The sequence below is a fragment of the Trachemys scripta genome, chromosome 1 (assembly GCF_013100865.1).
Source record: "Trachemys scripta elegans isolate TJP31775 chromosome 1, CAS_Tse_1.0, whole genome shotgun sequence".
In the NCBI taxonomy this organism is placed as follows: domain Eukaryota; kingdom Metazoa; phylum Chordata; order Testudines; family Emydidae; genus Trachemys; species Trachemys scripta.
Window position 1 is genome coordinate 247,815,370 of NC_048298.1, and position 20,568 is coordinate 247,835,937.

Sequence of the window (20,568 nt, forward strand, 5' to 3'; positions counted from 1 at the left end):
TGAACTCATCCAGATATCTGGCTTTTACTAATGTCTTTACATCAGTTAGTCACAAATCTACCTCTCCCTTCCTGATCTGTATCCTATTCTCCAATCCCTCACCTGGGCATGTCTCTTTAACATCTTCTTGAGGATTTCTTATGTCAGCTTAAACTTAAACTGGCCAAAAATTCCTGATCTTTCTTCACAAGTTCAAGCTCACTTTACCCCATTCTTTGTCATCACAGACAGCAACACCTCCCTCAGGCTCTTACTAGAGCTGAAGATGATGCCAAGGTCCCTGTAGACCCACACATCCATGTGCTATCCTAAACTTGCAACTTTTTTACTCCCTCCACATTGCTAAAATTTACAAGCCTTCATTTCCTGCATTGACTACTGTAATCTCATCTTTTTTGCCAACTGTTTTCCAAGCAAGATCACAACTTCTCAGTGAGGACTATACCTTTGTTAAATTTCAACTTTAAACGTCAGGGGTGAAATGCTGGTCCTCTTGAAGTCAATGGAAGTTTTGCTATTGACTTGAAAAGAGACAGGATTTCTCCCCCCCCCCCCCCATACACACACACCTGCTTTTATTATAGCCCTAGTAAAAAAATCAAACAAAAAGGCCAACATTTTTACAAGTGGAAAACAATCCTTCATTCATCCTTCCTACTTTAAAAGAAGTCTGAAAGGAACTTCCGCAAGTGCGCCAAACAAATTCAGTGTAAGACCCTGAGCCTTCAGTGTGATACATGTGGGTGGACCCCTGTGCCCCAACAGACTCCCACTGACTTCAAAACCTAAAAGGAGAATGTTGTGAGCTTCTGGGATCTGTTTCACAAGGTGTACTCATAATGGACGCTAGCTGTGCCTGTTTTTATATAAGATGCCAATCTGACTTGCCCCTAAGAACTGTGTACTAGCCTCACTCAGAATTCAAGATGTCTATTGCTGTCAATGGGAGTTGTGTTTGTGGATTGAGAGGGCTAGGTCTGTTATTTAAATACAAAAACTTGCCTTTTAAAATCTGGTGGTGAAGTGTTATCCTCTGGCAGTTATGTTAAGTCAGAAGAAAACTACATGCCATTAAATGTAAATTACAAGACTGTGTGAATGCTGAATGGAGCAACTGAATATATATATATACACACACACACACACAGATATCAATGAGTTGCCCCCACTTATGCCATATTTTAATTTGGCCCTGTAACTTTAAAGGTTCCATATGATGTCTAAAAGATTGTTTTGTGCTTTGCAATGAAATCATCCAGTATCATTTGAATGGATCTTTCTTTATCAATCCATACAGTAGTTTGTTATTCTGCCTATAAATATCAGTTGTTCCCAGCCCCTACAATCCTACCCTAAGCCATACTATTGTACCTCTAAGAAATTTTGTATGACTGACTCTACTGTACAGCACCACTGCAAGTGCTCTGGGTGTCTGGCAGCATGCTGTGTATACCATGAGCTTGCAGGCAAGCACTGTTGGAGTTCCAGGTCATATGAGTTGGAGGAAACCTTGTTATGGGTTAAAGGAAAATCCCATTGAGATTGATTGATAAGTGTGAATTCACCTTTCAGTTAACATAATTGTAAGCATAACCCGCCCACCTAAGACAAAAGCTGTATGTGAACCTGTCCAGAAGCTTTTTGCTGAGTATAGTTTTGGGTCAGGTGTGTGTGTGCATATATGAAGGGAGATCACACAAAAACTGAGAACCAGCAAGTACAGAGAGAGAAGGAGAGAGAAAAAGCCAAACAGGAGCCTGTAAGTATAGTGTGATCTTGGAAAATGCTGGAGAGGAAGCTTTTCGCTCTGGTGTTAGCTAAAGAGTCTTGGGGGCTGTAAGCTAAGGAACAGCTCCTTTTGTTCTTGGTTCCTTCTGCGGTCAGAGACAGGGGACTTTGTACATTCCTTGTAAATAAACAAGATCGCAACAAAGAAAATACCAGACCCCATGAATTTCTACTTCCAGCTTGAACATCCCCAGTATTCCAAACTTTGACAAGCCGCTCTAGTTGAAAAGGGTCAACACAGGCATTAAACTCTATGGTGTATAGTCTGTTAATGGTCCCATTAGCACTCTCTGATTCTGAGTAAGTAGGTAGGACTGTCAGAAACTAAAATGCACAAATATCTAGGCACAAAAAGTTGGTTACAATAAAAGATCAAACCAACAGTTCCCAACCCAGCCCCAAGTGGCAGTCCAGAACAGGGGTATAAAAGTAGCAAGGGGCCTGTACCATTTCCTTGGCACCATCTCCCTCCTGTGCACATGCAGTTGCCCCCATGTCTCCTGCTTGCTTGCTGTGCACCATCCACCTGCTATGGCTACCGCTTCCCTATCCCCGTCCAGCTCTCAGCTTTCAGTCCCAGCTCTCAGGCTGATGCTACCTGGCCTTTCATTTGCAGCCAGCTTCTGCTCTAGTGCCCCTAGGCCTACTGCTCCTGCCTTAATGCAGCCTCTGGCTCTTTTATGACTCCCTTTATTGGCTGGATGTGCTGAAGATTTTGATTTTGAGATTGATTTTGTTATTTTAATAAATCCATCCCCACGGAGGGGTGTGGAGGTTTGATTTAAGGGGCCTGGAGCTGAGATAGAGGGAAACTGAGGCAGGGGAGCTTTAGTAAAAAGTGTAGCTGTAGAATGATTTCAGGCCACCTGTTTTTTAAGTAAGTTACTAAGGTACTAAGCATCTTCAGCTCTCACTGAAAACAACAGGAATTCAGCACCATGGTCTTTTAAAGTACATTTGTCTTTAATCTCTTAACTTTAGCTCAAACATGTTGAAACTTTTAGGGGAAGTAGTTTGGGTCCAATTTGTAACTTCAGTATTGTAAAAGTTGGGGGGAAAGGCCCTATGCATTCTAAATCCAGCTTCAGAATCTACTGCTTCATCAATCTGAAAGTGTCTAGGAATTAAAACTGTGTAATTCTTCTGAAAAGCAAAGGCCTAGATTGTCACAGTCCTTATTCAGCTGCACTGATGAGTAAGAGGAAGTAAGGGCCCCCTCTTACTCCCAGGTTCATGCTTTCTCAGCTTGTGGCTCGTGTTGTGGGGAGAAGTGCAAGGAACTGGCCAAGAAGAGAGAGAGGGAAATAAGCTATGTATCACCCTTACTCATGGAAGAGAGCAAGGTTACAAACTAGCCCAAAGGGACTACAGAATATCTGCTCTGTCTCTGCTAGGCATGTTTAGGGTGACGAGACAGTAAATGTGAAAAATCGGGACGGGGGTGGGGGTGGGTGGTAACAGGAGCCTATATAAGAAAAAGACCCACAAATCGGGATTGTCCCTATAAAATTGGGACATCTTGTCACCCTAGGCATGTTGTAGTAACTAGTATCATTTGAGCTATGTTGATATATATTGATAATGCTGGCGCCTAAACAAGGAAACAGTTACAGCCATATCAAAATCATAAAGAATGTTTCACAAAGGGAAAAATGGCTAGAAATAAATATAGCTAAGTATTTTAAATGCATCTTAGAAACAATGGAAATAGTAAACAATGAAACTTTTATAAAAGTTGATGAGGAAATAATTGAAAAAAAATGACATTGCATATAAACCCAGTTTGTGTAAAATGATATATTTGACTATAAGATAAACAGTAATTTACAATTAGTTTATGAAGCTTTGCACAACATACTACTGTGATTGAGTACAAGTTATAAAAATATAATAAATTGTTGTGTATGCATCATTTCAATTATAAAGTTTTACTTCTTTAATAGAAAATACTACTTGTGTGTTTGTTTTTTTCCTCTACAGAAAATGATGAGGTCATCAATATTTCATATGTTCATACTGAGCATGGTGGCAGTAGATGTCATTGTCGCTGCTAGTAATTACTACAAAGGAGAGACTTTCAAAAGACAGCATGATGAATTTTACCTAGCTGAGGTGAGTTTACTGGGCTTGCTATCCAGATAGTTTTCAAGATGAAAAAAGTAGACAAACTATGTGAATGTCAAGCAACTTGTCATTTCTTTATTCCCTTTAAGCATTCTGAGATTTTTTTGCAAATTGTTCAAGTTCCTCTGTCTGACAATGGCTGACAGCCCTTTAAAAAAAAAAAGACAACAACAGCCTTCTGAAAGGTAATTTCCTCAAACAAAATGTCAGTGGTAATGAACTGAGGCTTGAGTACAACCTCTTCAGGCAATGCATGGCTGATAAGTTGCTTTTTTACCAACAGGAGTGCAGACAGAAGAATTTAGCTTGTTTTTATTTCAAACCAAATAAACATACCTTGTAAAATACAGGCCTTATTCTGGAAAGCATCCCTATTCAGGAAAGCTCTTAAGCACATACTTAACTGTAATCTTGTTCTAAAGTATAGCCTGAACAGTACTCAAAATAGCCTGAATTTGGTGACATTGTGGGCATGATGCAGAAAACATTATTCAATAGGGGTTTTGGAGAGGGCTGAAGCTGTGCTTTTGGACTGATGAAAGGGTGAAAAGGAGCTGTTTTTTTGGTGGCTGGATAATTATTTTAATGCAGCTGGCATTCTGTTGTAGAATCATAGAATCATAAGATTGGAAGGGACCTCGAGAGGCCATCTAGTCCAGTCCCCTGCACTCATGGCAGGACTAAGTATTATCTAGACCATCCCTGACAGGCATTTGTCCAATCTGGTCTTAAAAATGACCAATGATGGAGATTCCACAACCTCCCTAGGCAATTTATTCCAGTACTTAACCACCCTGACAGTTAGGAAGTTTTTCCTAATGCCCAACCTAAACCGTCTTTGCTGCAATTTAAGCCCATTGCTTCTTGTCCTATCCTCAGGGGTTAAGAAGAACAAGTCTTCTCCCTCCTGAAAGAGTGGACAGTGGAGAGGAGCCAAGGCAGCATTGTTCACCCTCATCCCTGAACCTTTGGTACCCCACAACCTCAAAGCCAAGTGTCTTGTGCCTTTACTGGGAATAGTGATATCAGTGTAGGTAGGTCTTGCACTGGGGAGTGGCCAATCTGCAATCATTGGTCCCAATTTAGGAAGGCACTTAACTTTGTAGACTCAGACTTTAAGGCCAGAAGGGACCATCATGATGAATTAGTCTGACTTCCTGCATATCACAAGCCTCAGAACCTTTCACTACACTGTGGAGATGGATGGCAGGAGAGAGATCACTTGATCATTGCCTGTTAGGTTCACTCCCTCTGGGGCACCTGGCATTGGCCACTGTCGGCAGACAGGATACTGGGCTGGATGGACCCTTGGTCTGACCCAGTACGGCCATTCTTATGTTCTAATGTTACATTCACATGTAGACAAGCTTCCTGTTTTCGTAAAATGCATATCTCAGCAATTTCAACAGAGATCTCATTAGAAAGGATGCAGGATCAAGCTGCCCTTTCTGTGGCACCCAAACTCCCTCCCCTCCTGACTCTCTCATGCTAGTGAGGAGGGCTTTAAACTAGGTTCAACGGGGACAGGTGAGCAAAGCCCACAGATAAGTGGGGAGCATGGAGGCCTGGGAGATGGGTCGGAAACAAGAGGGAGCGTGGGCTATAATGGCAGAGCAAAAGGAGGGTCAGGGCAAAACTGGGAGGCAAGATCAAACCAGTATCTTAGATGCCTATATACAAATGCGAGAAGTATGGGTAATAAGCAGGAAGAACTGGAAGTGCTAATAAATAAATACAACTATGACATTGTTGGCATCACTGAAACTTGGTGGGATAATACACATGATTGGAATGTTGGTGTGGATGGGTACAGCTTGCTCAGGAAGGATAGACAGGGGGAAAAGGGAGGAGGTGTTGCCTTATATATTAAAAATGTACACACTTGGACTGAGGTGGAGATGGATATAGGAGACGTAAGTGTTGAGAGTCTCTGGGTTAGGCTAAAAGGGGTAAAAAACAAGGGTGATGTCATGCTAGGAGTCTACTACAGGCCACCTAGCCAGCTGGAAGAGGTGGAGGAGGCTTTTTTAAACAACTACTAAAATCATCCAAAGCCCAAGATTTGGTGGTGATGGGGGACTTCAACTATCCAAATATATGTTGGGAAAATAACACAGCGGGGCACAGACTATCCAATAAATTCTTGGACTGCATTGCAAACAACTTTTTATTTCAGAAGGTTGAAAAAGCTACTGGGGGGAAGTTGTTCTAGACTTGATTTTAACAAATAGGGAGGAACTCGTTGAGAATTTAAAAGTAGAAGGCAGCTTGGGTGAAAGTGATCATGAAATCATAGAGTTTGCAATTCTAAGAAAGGGTAGAAGGGAATACAGCAAAATAAAGACAATGGATTTCAGGAAGGCGAATTTTGGTAAACTCAGAGAGCTGATAGGTAAGGTCCCATGGGAATCAAGACTGGGGGGAAAATAACTGAGGAAAGTTGGCAGTTTTTCAAAGGGACACTATTAAGGGCCCAAAAGCAAGCTATTCCACTGGTTAGGAAAGATAGAAAATGTGGCAAAAGACCACCTTGGCTTAACCACGAGATCTTGCATGATCTAAAAAATAAAAAGGAGTCATATAAAAAATGGAAACTAGACAGATTACAAAGGATGAATATAGGCAAACAACACAGGAATGCAGGGGCAAGATTAGAAAGGCAAAGGCACAAAATGAGCTAAAAGTAGCTACAGTAATAAAGGGAATCAAGAAGACTTTTTATCAATACATTAGAAGCAAGAGGAAGACCAAAGACAGGGTAGGCCCACTGCTCAGTGAGGAGGGAGAAACAGTAACAGGAAACTTGGAAATGGCAGAGATGCTGAATGACTTCTTCGTTTCGGTCTTCACCGAGAAGTCTGAAGGAATGCCTAACATAGTGAATGCTAATGGGAGGGGGGTAGGTTTAGCAGATAAAATAAAAAAAAGAACAAGTTAAAAATCACTTAGAAAAGTTAGATGCCTGCAAGTCACCACGGCCTAATGAAATGCATCCTAGAATACTCAAGGAGCTAATAGAGGAGGTATCTGAGCCTCTAGCTATTATCTTTGGAAAATCATGGGAGACGGGAGAGATTCCAGAAGACTGGAAAAGGGCAAATATAGTGCCCATCTATAAAAAGGAAAATCAAAATAACCCAGGAAACTACAGACCAGTTAGTTTAACTTGTGTGCCAAGGAAGATCCTGGAACAAGTAATTAAGGAAATCATCTGCAAACACTTGGAAGGTGGTAAGGTGATAGGGAATAGCCAGCATGGATTTGTAAAGAACAAATCGTGTCAAACCAATCTGATAGCTTTCTTTGATAGGATAACGAGTCTTGTGAATAAGGGAGAAGCTGTGGATGTGGTATACCTAGACTTTAGCAAGGCATTTGATATGGTCTCACATGATATTTTTATCGATAAACTAGGCAAATACAATTTAGATGGGGCTACTATAAGGTGGGTGCATAAGTGGCTGGATAACCGTACTCAGAGAGTAGTTATTAATGGTTCCCAATCTTGCTGGAAAGGTATAACAAGTGGGGTTCCTCAGGGGTCTGTTTTGGGACCGGCTCTGTTCAATATCTTCATTAGATATTGGCATAGAAAATACGCTTATTAAGTTTGCAGATGATACCAAACTGGGAGGGATTGCAACTGCTTTGGAGGAAAGGGTCATAATTCAAAATGATCTGGACAAATTGGAGAAATGGTCTGAGGTAAACAGGATGAAGTTTAACAAAGACAAATACACTTAGGAAGGAAAAATCAGTTTCACACATACAGAATGGGAAGAGACTGTCTAAGGCTAGGTCTACACTACCCACCTGAATCGGCGGGTAGAAATCGACCTCTCGGGGATCGATTTATCGCGTCCCGTCGGGACGCAACAATCGATCCCCGAATCGACGCTCTTACTCCACCAGCGGAGGTGGGAGTAAGCGCCGTCGACAGGAAGCCGCAGAGGTCGATTTTGCCGCCGTCCTCACAGCGGGGTAAGTCGCTGCGATACGTCACCCTTTAGATACCTGAAAAATTTAGATACCTTATGACACCCTTTTAGATACCTGAAAAATTTGCGTATCTTAAATCGACTCCCCCCTGTAGTGTAGATGTAGCCTAGGAAGGAGTACGGCAGAAAGGGATCTAGGGGTTATAGTTGACCACAAGCTAAATATGAGTCAACAGTGTGATGCTGTTGCAAAAAAAGCAAACATGATTCTGGGATGTATTAACAGGAGTGTTGTGAGCAAGACACGAGAAGTCATTCTTCTGCTTTACTCTGCGCTGGTTTGGAGTATTGTGTCCAGTTCTGAGCACCGCATTTCAAGAAAGATGTGGAGAAATTGGAGGGGGTCCAGAGAAGAGCAAAAAGAATGATTAAAGGTCTTGAGAACATGACCTATGAAGGAAGGCTGAAAGAATTGGGTTTGTTTAGTTTGGAAAAGAGAAGACTGAGAGGGGACATGATAGCAGTTTTCAGGTATCTAAAAGGGTGTCATAAGGAGCAGGGAGAAAACTTGTTCACCTTAGCCTCTAAGGATAGAACAAGAAGCAATGGGCTTAAACTGCAGCAAGGGAGGTTTAGGTTGGACATTAGGAAAAAGTTCCTAACTGTCAGGGTGGTTAAACACTGGAATAAATTGCCTAGGAAGGTTATGGAATCTCCATCTCTGGAGATATTTAAGAGTAGGTTAGATAAATGTCTATCAGGGATGGTCTAGACAGTATTTGGTCCTGCCATGGGGACAGGGTACTGTACTCGATGACCTCTCGAGGTCCCTTCCAGTCCTAGAATCTATGAATCTATAAGGCTGCTGCATAGGCCCACTTACAGCCTGCTAGTTTGGCTACTTTTAGCAATAAGCAGTAGTGGTTTGGGCACTTTATTGGTTTGCCAAGATCTCCCGATACACCACTTCTCTTTTTCTTGTTTTCTTTTTATTAATATAAAGTATTGTTTTCTGTTGGTTTTAATTTCCTTTGCAAGGTCCAATTCTGCTTGGCTTTTGACACTTCTCACTTTGTTCTTAAGTCCATCCTATTTCGGAAAGCATAAAGGCACGTGCTTAACTTTAAATATGTTATTTAATCCAAGTGACTAAACATATACCTAATCACCTTTCCCGATTAGGGATGCTTTCCTGAATTGGAGTCACTGCTCACACACGTAAAAGTTAGTACAGCTAGAGACATTAACACATTCTGTCCCCTCTCTTCAAACTGACCACTGTGGCCAATGGCAAAAAAGCATTGTAGGGAGCCAAACTATCAACAAGTAGGAGACACACAGCTCCAAAGCCATCATGGAAGAGGGCAGCCTCTCTCTAGAGTTGGACAATCCTGGGTTCCCCTACGTTGGAGGCCATATTTACTGTGTCTGGAGCCCACAGCCATTGGAGAAGTTACAGTATGGCCCTATATTTCATATATAAATGCCATTAAATGACCCATTTAACTCCTCAGCAAGATCCGTTCTCTAGGATAGTCTCTGTGCCAAAGTGTGTTTTCTATTCAGTTAAATTGAAATTGTAAGGATGATACTTTATTTAACAAGGTTTCAATGATTTCCATAATAAACCTATTAAAAATGGGGGGTGGGAGGAGTTTGAATTTGCAAAGGTTTTATATTTACAATATTGTTTTAAGAAATGTGGAATAAAGTTAGCTTTCCATCACTTTTATAGCTGATAAAAAATTTTTCCTTCTAAATGAATCCTCTTCCCATAGCAGAGCAATATATTTCAGACTAATCAGTGATAAATGTACCAAAAATCCCAATCGCAGCACGTTTGAAGACTGTGCTGTAGGGCAGCACACAATAAATAGAATCCAGAGGTCAGAGTCAATAACATAACTGATACGACTTGACATCTTCATATTTTTAAACAATGGTCTTAAAAGGAAACTGTCAAGTCCGTTCACTTCAGGCATTTTAAACAAGCTTTTGAATAAAAATTGTATTTTTACTAGAATGTACAGCATTGGAATTGGTGCAGGTTTAGTTAATTGTCCTAGTAATGAAAATTTTCTCTGTATATATCCACATATGAAAAAAAAACATATGCATATGAGGGAGAATGGTCTTGTGATTAAGGCACTGGACTGGGACTAAGGAGATTTAGGTTTGCTCCCTAGTTCTACTACAGATTTTGGTGTGACCTTGGTCAGGTCTGTAAATGGGGTTAATAATACTTTGTCTGTTTAGGCCCTGATCCTGCAATTAACACAGGATCAGAGCCTCAGATTGTAAACTTTGCTGAGGGGAGGTACTGTCTCTAGTTTTCAGTACAATGCCTAGCAGAGTGGTACCCTGATCTTGGTAAGGTCCTCCAAGCACTACTGTGATAAAAATAATAATGTCTTCTATTGTCATACTGCATGTGTATTTCTATGCAGGGCACTCTTTGCATGTTATATTTACTTTTTCATTATTCAGTGCTAAAAAGGTTCTCCATAAAATCTGGGATGTAGGTATCTGTCGCGGGGCTGGTACACCTATCAAACTTAGGGGATGGGGGAAGGGCACTACAGCCCCACAGCTGAGTCCAACTGACCACCCTAAGCCTCAGGGCAGTATGGCCTAATGGCCGGAGTCAATAAGTTAGCGCTCCCTTGCAGGGCTGCATGATGGCCTTGTGGCCAGAGTCAATAGGGCTGCCCTTCTCTGCAATGTCTCCAGCAGCAGGCAGACAAGGCCTTATAGACCCCGTCATAGGGACAATGAGATAATCACTCAAACACATCCAAAAAACTCAGAAGAAACAAACAAGATAAATGAGCTGCATCTCCAGTTGTCAGTCAAGCCCTTTTCATCTTTCTTCTCTAGCTCTCTCTCTCTCTTTCCTTTTGTGTATCTGACTAGGCAGCAGCTCTCACAGGTTTTGACAGAACTCGGCAAAGTCCACTTGGCACTTCAGGTTCACCAATGCCCAGCAATAGTAACAGGAAGTTGTAGATAAGTGGAAAGTCTTTCACGTTCATTAAAATCCCTAAGATGCTAGAAGTTCAATTTCGGAATAATCTCTCTATTTAAGTTCAGCAGGCAAGCCTAGCCTGGAGTATTTCATATGTTCAGCTACAAGAAGGAAGCCTGCTTCCTTTATGGGAACTAGAGGACAGACAGCTCTAGAAAGAGGGAGGCTCTTAAGGGTTAAAGCAGTGCGGGGGAGGAGGGAAAGGATGTAAATTCTAAACCCAGATTCCACGTATTACATATTTCAATACACCCAACTATTTGCAAAGCTTAAGGTACATTACAAATGTATTTATCAGCCCATTGTACCAAAATAAATAACATTCATGGTCAAATTGAGATCATCAGAAAGTGATTTAAATTTGAATATATTGATCTTATAGAATCAGCAAAAGCAGTCTTGTGAGAGAGAAAAGAAACAAACAATCAAAAAATCCAACCAAGTATAGCTTCCTAGCACCTGGGAAGTATGAAGAGCAACTCCATGGTGGACATCACCATAAAGATCTAATTATATGTGTCCATTGGTATTATCTTAGACCAGGGATCGGCAACCTTTGGCACACGGCTCTCCAGGGTAAGCAGCCTGGCAGGCCGGGCCTGTTTGTTTACCTGCCGCTTGCGAAGGTTCAGCCGATCGCGGCATCCACTGGCCACGGTTCGCCACTCCAGGCCAATGGGGGCTGCGAGAAGCTGTGGCCAGCACATCCCTTGGCCTGCGCCGCTTCCCACAGCCCCCATTGGCCTGGGACAGCGAACCACAGCCAGTGGGAGCCGCGATCGGCCGAACCTGCAGACGCGGCAGGTAAACAAACCAGCCCGGCCTGCCAGGGGACTTACCCTGGCGAGCCGCGTGCCAAAGGTTGCCAATCCCTGGATTAGACAGTAGCGGGTTGTGCCGTAGAAAAACCCAAGACAGACAGAAAAGAAGTCCTCTCCATTATGATAGGTTGCAGGATTAAAGTCTTAGAGAAGAGCATTAAGAATCCTGAAAAGCAGTGGCCTACACTCTAGAGGCATGAACAGAGTTAAACTGTTTTTTTCTACTACCATCTCACATGGCAGTGTCCTTTGCAATGAATCTATGTCCTTGTATCAATACTGTTCTGAGAAAGTCCCTGTCCCTCTTCCTGAAGTGAAGATTAAACAGAATATGGAACCTGAAAAGGGAGGAAAGGGTCAGAGATCTGGGATCCTAACCTCATTGATCCAACTCAGACAGACTCTCCTCTAAGTTCACCTGTAGCTGTACACTCCCCTCAGCCAAGCCAAGGCAGCACAGTAGAACCAGCTTAGGTGGTAGTGTTGGGTATTGGCCCTCGCTGTGCTCTGCGTGAAGCAGCATTAGCACCCTGCAACCTACAAGGAAGCATGCCATCTCATATGGCTCCTCTTTGGCTTCTTTCCTAACTGAGCCTCACAGACTTTTTCTGATGGCTCATAAGGATGGATGCATAGATGTTCTGACAGGGAAATGCGGCAGCACAGCAGATGTTAGCAACTCGTTTAACCAGTTGCCTGCCCCTGCCTGGCACCCCATGTTTTTTTCCATGAATTCACCCTCTTCCCCTCTCTGCAGCAGCAGAAGGGGTAGATATGAGCATAAATTTGTATATAAACCTATGTTATTGCATTGCATACCTAACAAAACATTCAAGTCAGATGTTGTATATTTGACTCCTGAATCTTCTCATGTAATTAATTACAATGAAGGAAAAATGCCCAGCTCTATCAGTGGGAAGGCAGGTGTATAAATGTAACCAAATGCTATGCAAACCATCTGATAAATTTTTAAGTGTTAGTGGTTTGAGGTCCTCTGACAAGGATATAAAATGCAAATCATCCTGCCTACACATTTTTAGAATAAATTTAAATATATTTAACATCATATTTGCTAATCTTGTCCCTAATGCAACACCTATATATTCTGAATTGTGTGAATGTTAGAGTTGCTTCTCCACTGCTGTAAGGTTGAATTCCAAACCTTTCCTTATTTCATAACTGGAGTGCACACACACACACACACAAATCCTTTGGGGCTGAAATTTTGTATGACTCTTCTTTGCTCAAAGGCCTTTTTTTCTTTAACCTGGATTAAAATACTTTCCCAGTGTGTTTCAAACAGAGGTTTTGTTCATGCTGTATTTTAAACCATTTTTTTCAGACTTGACTTGTTTTGTAGATCTCAATGATATCTACAAAGGAACAAGTCAGGGAAAATTGGTCACTATCTTTGAAGATATGAAGACTGAGAGGTGTGTGCAGGTGTCTGTGTGCTTGCACAGTAGGGTGTTCAGTTGGGTTTTATTGCTCAGCCTAAACAAAAGGTTTAGAACACTGGGATGCTGCAAGACATCTTAGTTTGATTTAATCATGCAAAGAACTTTGATAAATATTTCATACACTTTAGGAAAACAGTTGCAGATATTGCTGGTGATACTGCTCACCAACAATCCATATATGTTGACTAGAAGACTGAACATAAGGCTGGTAGCCCATTCATTTGAGTTATATTTCCTCCTTTGCCAATGATTTTTACAGTTCATAAAATATATTGCACATTACAAACATTATTTAGTTAGCTGACAAACCCCTCACTGTTGGTAAATATAATCATATCTATTTTATGGAAAGAGAGTCTGAATCAGAAGAAATTCACTACTTTAGCAAAGTCTCACAGATAGGGTCAGAATCAGGATTAAAATCCAAGGCTCTGGATTTCTTGTGTCTTTCCAAATCCAATGGCCTTTAGAGCCCACAGACAATTAACCTCTCTGTGTCTGACTTTCCCATTTGTAAAAAGAAGATGAATAATATTTGACCTCAGAGAACCCTCTGAACATTAATTTGTTAATGTTTGAAAATAGTAGTTCTGTATAAGTATTACCTGTTAATTCAATGTCTAGTGTAGTCAAGGGTCAGTGGAGTTTACCCACTTCTCATCTAGGGAATATAGAGGTTAGGTTAGTTTACCCATTTCTTTTCTTACCACTACACAACTTGTCATGCCCCTGCAGCCTAGAGAACTGCTGAGGGGAGGACAGATATCTCTTTCTCTGTCCTGCCTCTACTGCCTATTGGGAGAAGTCTCCGGGGAGATACACTGATAAATTAAGAAGGCATGGGAGGAACTGGGGATGGAGGGTGTTTAGCCAGAGGCATTTTCTGTGGCAAGTCTGCAAATAAAATGAGAGAAAATGTATACATCGTAGTAATGGGAGGGGAGAGGCGGAGGGGGTTAGCCTCAGCTAGAGCAGATAGCTAATTTGTCTAAATGTCAGGGTTAAAAATTTCAGTCTCCCAGAGCTAAAGGTGTAAACCTAGGATGAACTGGTTCTTGTCTTCAATGTGAACTCTATGTTGTTTACTGTGTAAATATTTCAGAAAAGGCCTTTAAGAACTGCACATTTCTGCCCCTGCCTACAAGTCTTCCCCGTCACTTCCTACCTCACACCCTCTCCCCTATGAACACTTCTTGCCTACATATATCACCATTTAAAAATGGCAGAATTTACCAGATGTATTACTCCCTTGTTTTATTTGTTTTAACCCTCATCTAGAGTTGCCAATCCTCCAGGATTGTTCTGGAGTCTCCAGGAATTAAAGATTAATCTTTAATTAAAGATTATCATGTGATGAAACCTCGGGGAATATGTCCAACCAATATTGGCAATCGTACCCTCATCCCATCTTTCCTTACCCATTTCTGTTGGTTTATTTCTGTGCATGTGTGGGGAAAAAATTAAATGTTCATAAAAAAACAATAACTGTTGAGTCAGTTCTCTTTCAACTTTTGCTTGCTCCTTAGATCTGTCCAATCTATGTTATATTTAAAATTGGTTCAACCATCGTTATGCATTGTGCAAAATATCTAATCATATTGTACTGGCCAATTCTCTCTCGGGAGACACACACAGAGCACTCAAAATTGGTTAAATGGATTAGTCTGATACTCTCCAAAAACTATGAATTTCATATTGCGAATATATTTGAGACCTATGAGCAAGTAAAAATAAGGGGTTGTGATATAAGCTGCAATTCAAACTTAACTTTGTTGGCCAGGCACAGGATCATCCACAAGAGCTGATATTAATAAGTTTATAGGTTCAACAAACAATCTCAAATAGCTTAGAACCATCAAGCTAACCTGAGTGGGATCCAGTTGCAACCAGCTCAGGCCAACTGAGAATTTGCCAAGTTTGGGAGAACATTAGACCCAATGAATGAAAGGAAATATATGTGTATGGTTTTTCAAATTTGAATATTTTTTATTATTAATCTGTTTTTTTAATTGTAACAAATAGTTTTAGTGAGAATTTGTGAGTATCTCTATCAGGGCCGGCTCTAAGATTTTTGCCGTCCCAAGACAATTTTGGCCACTCCCCCACCCCCCCCGTTTTTTTCTTACCCCACCCCCGGCCCCGCCTCAACTCCGCCCCTTCCTCAAATCCCCAGCCCTGCCTCCTCCACCCAGGCTCTCAAGCCTAGGAGGGAGGGAGGGAGAGGGAGAAGCAGTGCGTGCGCCGTGGCCACTCGGGGTCTCCCCCTCCCTCCCAGGCTCTCAAACCCGGGAGGGAGGGAGGGGGAGATCCCGAGTGGCCGCGGCGCGCGAATCAGCTGTTTCGCGCGCTGCGGCCGCTTGGGATCTCCTCCTCCTTCCTGGGTTTGAGAGCCTGGGAGGGAGGGCGAGCAGCAACGCGCGAGTGGCAACAGCGGAGGTGAGTTAGGGCGGCCGGGGCACATTTTTAGGGGCGGCATGGCCCGCGCCAGAATGCCGCCCCTAAAAATGTGCTGCCCCAAGCACCAGCTTATTTTGCTGGTGCCTAGAGCCGGCCCTGATCTCTATTTATAGAAAATTAACACTTTAGAAATATCAACTTGCTCTGTCATCTCTGTGAAAGTACGCTATATGTTATACAAACAGGAATTCTATCATTTTCATTTGAATGCTCTGTTTATAGTCAACGTTTGAGAATTTACAAATAAGTGCCGTTTGTACATAAAAATTAGAAAAATGAGAAATGCCTGTGATCCATTTTGATGAATCTAGGCCATTATTCCTTTGCTTGGCTAGTCAGCACATATCATCAGAATTTTTTGCTAAATGTTATTCCAGCTATTTCCTTTGCTATATAGATCCTCAAGTAGACATCATTTCAAATCTTGGCAAGGTGTGAACTCCGACATAGAAAGCCATGATTTGAATCAGCAATTGAAACATTTGTTTTTCCTCTTATGTTTCTCCTAGGTTGCTTTTACAGTTCTCTTTGACTTAGAGGCTCTTCTGAAGATCTGGTGCTTGGGCTTTACTGGATATATCAGCTCATCTCTTCACAAATTTGAACTGCTGCTTGTAATTGGTACTACTCTTCATATTTATCCAGACCTCTACCATTCCCAGTTTACATATTTTCAGGTACAGTCAACTAATTTTAAGATTTCTGTTTAAATACCTTGTTCAGGCACACTAAAAATGTTATCCACGAACAGTAATACGTATTCCCATCTGTGCTTCCTTTGTTTCTTCCAGAGTTCTCATATTGCTGCGTCACTTTGAATAAGTCTTTAAAATAATAATAATTCAAACAAATGTCTCTTTTTAAATCTGTGGATCTAGGGAGACCTTATAAGAGTAGGCCTCTATCTAAGTAAGCACATCAGCCCCCAAGCCTCCTTCTTTGCAGTTCTCATTTCCAACTTCTGCTACACTGTTTCACCCTGGCTTTGGTCTAATTTGGCCACAATTCTCCATTCAGCTTTGCACACACACCACTTCTTACTGCATCTCCTCCCACTGCATCTTAAAGGCTCCTGCTTAATGTCCACAAGTGGCTTGCTTGTTACTGGCTCTCAGTTCCCTATAAACTTGCTTTAGATTCCACAGACACTACTCTACCAGCTGTCACCTTCCCACGTAACTTCCCTAACTAGGAGATTCTTTACCTCAGTCCCTTCTGGGTCTTCTAAAGCCATTTCCCCAGCTCCATCCTGGATCCTGGCATTTTGCAATCACCAAGTTATTTCTAATCTATTTATTGGGGCTGTCCTGCCCATTCCTGGTGGAACACAAAGAGAGAACGATTCCTTGGGGTTGACCCATTTTCAGGTTATAAATGAGCTCACATTTGTCCTCTGTCAGCCTAGTTGCCTGACCCTAATTCCCTGTCCCTCCTTCTTGAATAAATATGTCCTGTAGGGTCAATCTAGTTGTGGGAAAAGGCCCATAGGTTCACTATATTACAGTATAATCTCAAGTGTAAGGTATCAGTTACTGAGTCTAGTAATCCTTTCTTTAAAAAGGCTAAAACAATTATTTTGACATTGGAAAATCACAACCTTACATGAGAACTACGGGACACAGCTTTATAGACTGGTCAGACATTTTAGGTATAAGAGGATTCTGGGAATTGTAGTTCAGATAATAGCAAGTAAAACAGTGATGTTTAGAGAGACCAAAATACCTTCACAGTAGTTTCAGTGATATATGTTGCATTTATAAGTTTAAAAATTTAGAACAGATTCATATCCATCTATTATTTAGAAATGAGTTGAAGCAAGAGATTAGTAATTAATAATGAAAAAGGGTAAATAATAAATGACATAGCTAAATCTTACAGAAAAGCATTATAAACTATGATGACACATAGTGCGGTCTGCTGAAGTGTAGTAATGAATTTTGACAGATTGTGAAAAATTGCACAAAACCTATTCTCATTCTCTTTATATGATTCTACAAAATTGGTCAGGAAAGTCTGCAAGACTACAAAATCTCTGACCCTGGCACACAGCCCCGTAGAAATTGAATATTTTTAGATTGTGGCACTTTAGATCTTGCTGAGATTACATGCTATGAGAATACTCAGGACAATGCCACTCAAGTGGCATGATGTAATTCCCAAACATACAAAAACGAATACCTTAAACTAAACCACTGTACTTCTATTGCACAAATGTAAAATAAACAATCAGACAACAGTAAGTTGGAACTCTCAGATATTACAAGTAGCAAACACATTAACTCACTGGTGGAATATTTATTTAATCAGAATCCACTTACAACTTATGGTCTCTTTCCAGGAAGTTTGAATAAATTTTACATATTGGACAAAATAAATGTGGTCATCACTAACTCTGTAGAATAGAAGGGGAAAATTCATGTCTGTATCTGGTCCTTCCTTCTTTTTCTTGCTCGGATAATATCTGTCTAGAGAGATCTTTTTTCATATATTTATACATTTGGGGTGGGATTATCTAAAAGCACTCGCTATTGGCCTAATTATATCCCCATTTCAATATGGGAGTTTTAATACAGACTTCAGTGAGAGCAGAGGTGGGCTGGTGCTGAGTATTTTTGAAAAATCTCTCCCCGCCTTGACTTTGTGACCAATCTTTCACAAAGTATTAACATGTGTAATTTGCATGGCTTCTATATTTAAAAGAAAATAGTTCATGGTGACACATAGAGTGAGTCAGCCCCGTATTTCTTGCAAATGCGAAATAAAATGAAATAAAATGAAAAACCGTGATTAAAATAACATAAAATGAAAAACTCACCAGTGTAGGCATTTTAACCCGCCAGACCGGATCACACCACCACATAGGATTGGCCCGGCCACTCCTCTGCCAGCATGACCGGTGGGGTGGTGGGCCAAAAGTGAACGGCATTGCAACCCCATGCACCAGGCCGCAATGCCTGGAGCTGGAAGGTGGGCTGAACCTCATGGGTCAGAGCCCCTGCTGCATGGTGAATGCAGGCTCACTCTACAACCACCCCTCCACGCCCAGGGCCTTTTACCGCCCTGGGGACAGGACCCGAGAAAATGAATTAACAACAAATTCCGAGAAATAAAATGAAAAATTATAAAAAGATTTCACAGGGCTCTAACTATCAGCATAATTCTAGTGAAACAGAAGTGAGCTGCACTAAAAGTATATTCAGGTATTGATATTAATTTCTGACTCCTAAATTACAGAGATTAAAACAATGTTGAAACCAAACTTAAAATATTATTTTTATTTATTAAAAATAATGTTAAGTGGTTGGGAGGGTGTTTTGTTGTTGTTGTTGTTACCTTAAAACACTACAGGTGAAATCCTGGCCCTGTTGAAGTCACTGTCAAAATTCTCATTGACTTCACTGGGGCACTTACTCTTTCAGCACAGAATTTTTTTAGGATGTAGTTTTCATTGAAATATCTATCTGAAAAGACATACGTTTTATAAGCAGAAGCACCTGCTATACTGAAAGATCTGGGTCACATTCCACAATCCAAATCCCCTTGCAGGCAAATGACACGGAGGTTGGAAAATACCTTTGTCAGTGTGCAGGCATGTATACACCATGTTCCGAGGCAAGCAGATTTCTAGCAAGCTATGTAACATATCTCCAATTCGATTAAGATCAAAAAGTAGTGTTCACAGGGATACTTCTGGAGGTTAGGCAGATCTTCAGATATTTTAATATGAATGGTGACAGGGTTGCTGTGTTCCCAGTCAAGCAAAAAAATGTAGCTAAAAAGAGTTCCTTGTTGAATACCCTCTGGTTTATCAAACAGAACTTTTTTTCACCTTCCTAGTCTTCCCTAACGTCTATCATAGTCTACATTATTTATTTGCCTTCACAGATAACCTCTTGTCAACACATCAGTTACTCTTCACTACACTAGACATTACTCACCTTCCCAACCACCTCCCTGTGCACGTCAATATTAATTCTTGTTCACAGCAACATGCAAACCACTCTGTGACAGAAAATTAGCATAATTTACAGTAAAGCAAATTTTCTGCAATCCTGATCCAAAAGGCCTTCATAGTCAATGGAAAGACTCCCATGTTTTATGTATTACAGCAAAGTCCTATAAAGGGTTTTTTTGGAATGGAATGGAATGTATTGTGTTTTGAAGGCAGAAGGTGGTGTTTTTTATTGGGGAAAAATATTATAGAATCACCTTCTGAGGTAAACATAACTACATCTTGAGAGAGACAGTCTTAGAAATTTTATATAACAAAACTTATGGGTTCTTTTTTAATTTTCATTTTGAATTGCTGTACAAAATCTTTATATATTTTACCCTCAAAAGTACACACCGTCTATGTAAAAATCTTAAAAAAGAAAATTTGTATGTATTAGCCTGTAGCATGGAAAACAAAAATGTCATTACAGTAAAACTTTGCTAGATTTAATTTGTCTCCTAATGAAAACAAATGAAATAGCAAAATAGCACCAATAAAGAGTAATGTGCTACTTAAAGGTCACTTAGAGCTCTCTAGGCGGAGAAAAAAGAAAGCTAGGTAAGACAATTAAATATAAAACATGACTCAGAATACAGACCAGCGGTTCAATCCTGGCCCCATTGAAGTCAATATCAACATTCACATTGACTTCAGTGGGGCTAAGATTTCACCCCAGGAGTAGATTTGTTGAGTAAAGGTATCATTTTTACTCAGCCACGCTTCAAGAGAGAATTCTATATTAAAAAAATCAACAGTTCCGAGCCCAATTCAATCTACCACTTTCTGGGCAGCCAATATAAAGTACACAGGTTGTTCCTAATATGATCACAGCATCCTAAATCAGTGAGCAAATGTGGTGCTGAATTCTGAACAAGTTGCAAGCTATAGAGAAGTCCTCCTAAGCAGCAGTAATAAAGCATCCGTCATGGGAGCATGTGTTCCTGTTACAAAATAAATAAGT

At 40.9% G+C, this 20,568-nt stretch overlaps 1 protein-coding gene across 1 annotated transcript in view; it reads left to right on the forward strand.

Annotated features, from left to right (window-relative positions):
* The window catches only part of NALCN (sodium leak channel, non-selective), a 268,079-nt gene that overhangs the window by 121,329 nt on the left and 126,182 nt on the right, over positions 1-20,568 (forward strand). The window contains exons 5-6 of the mRNA XM_034758207.1: positions 3,769-3,900; positions 16,123-16,290. Of these exons, the coding sequence (XP_034614098.1) occupies positions 3,769-3,900; positions 16,123-16,290 (300 nt within the window). The remainder of the gene's footprint in view (positions 1-3,768; positions 3,901-16,122; positions 16,291-20,568) is intronic.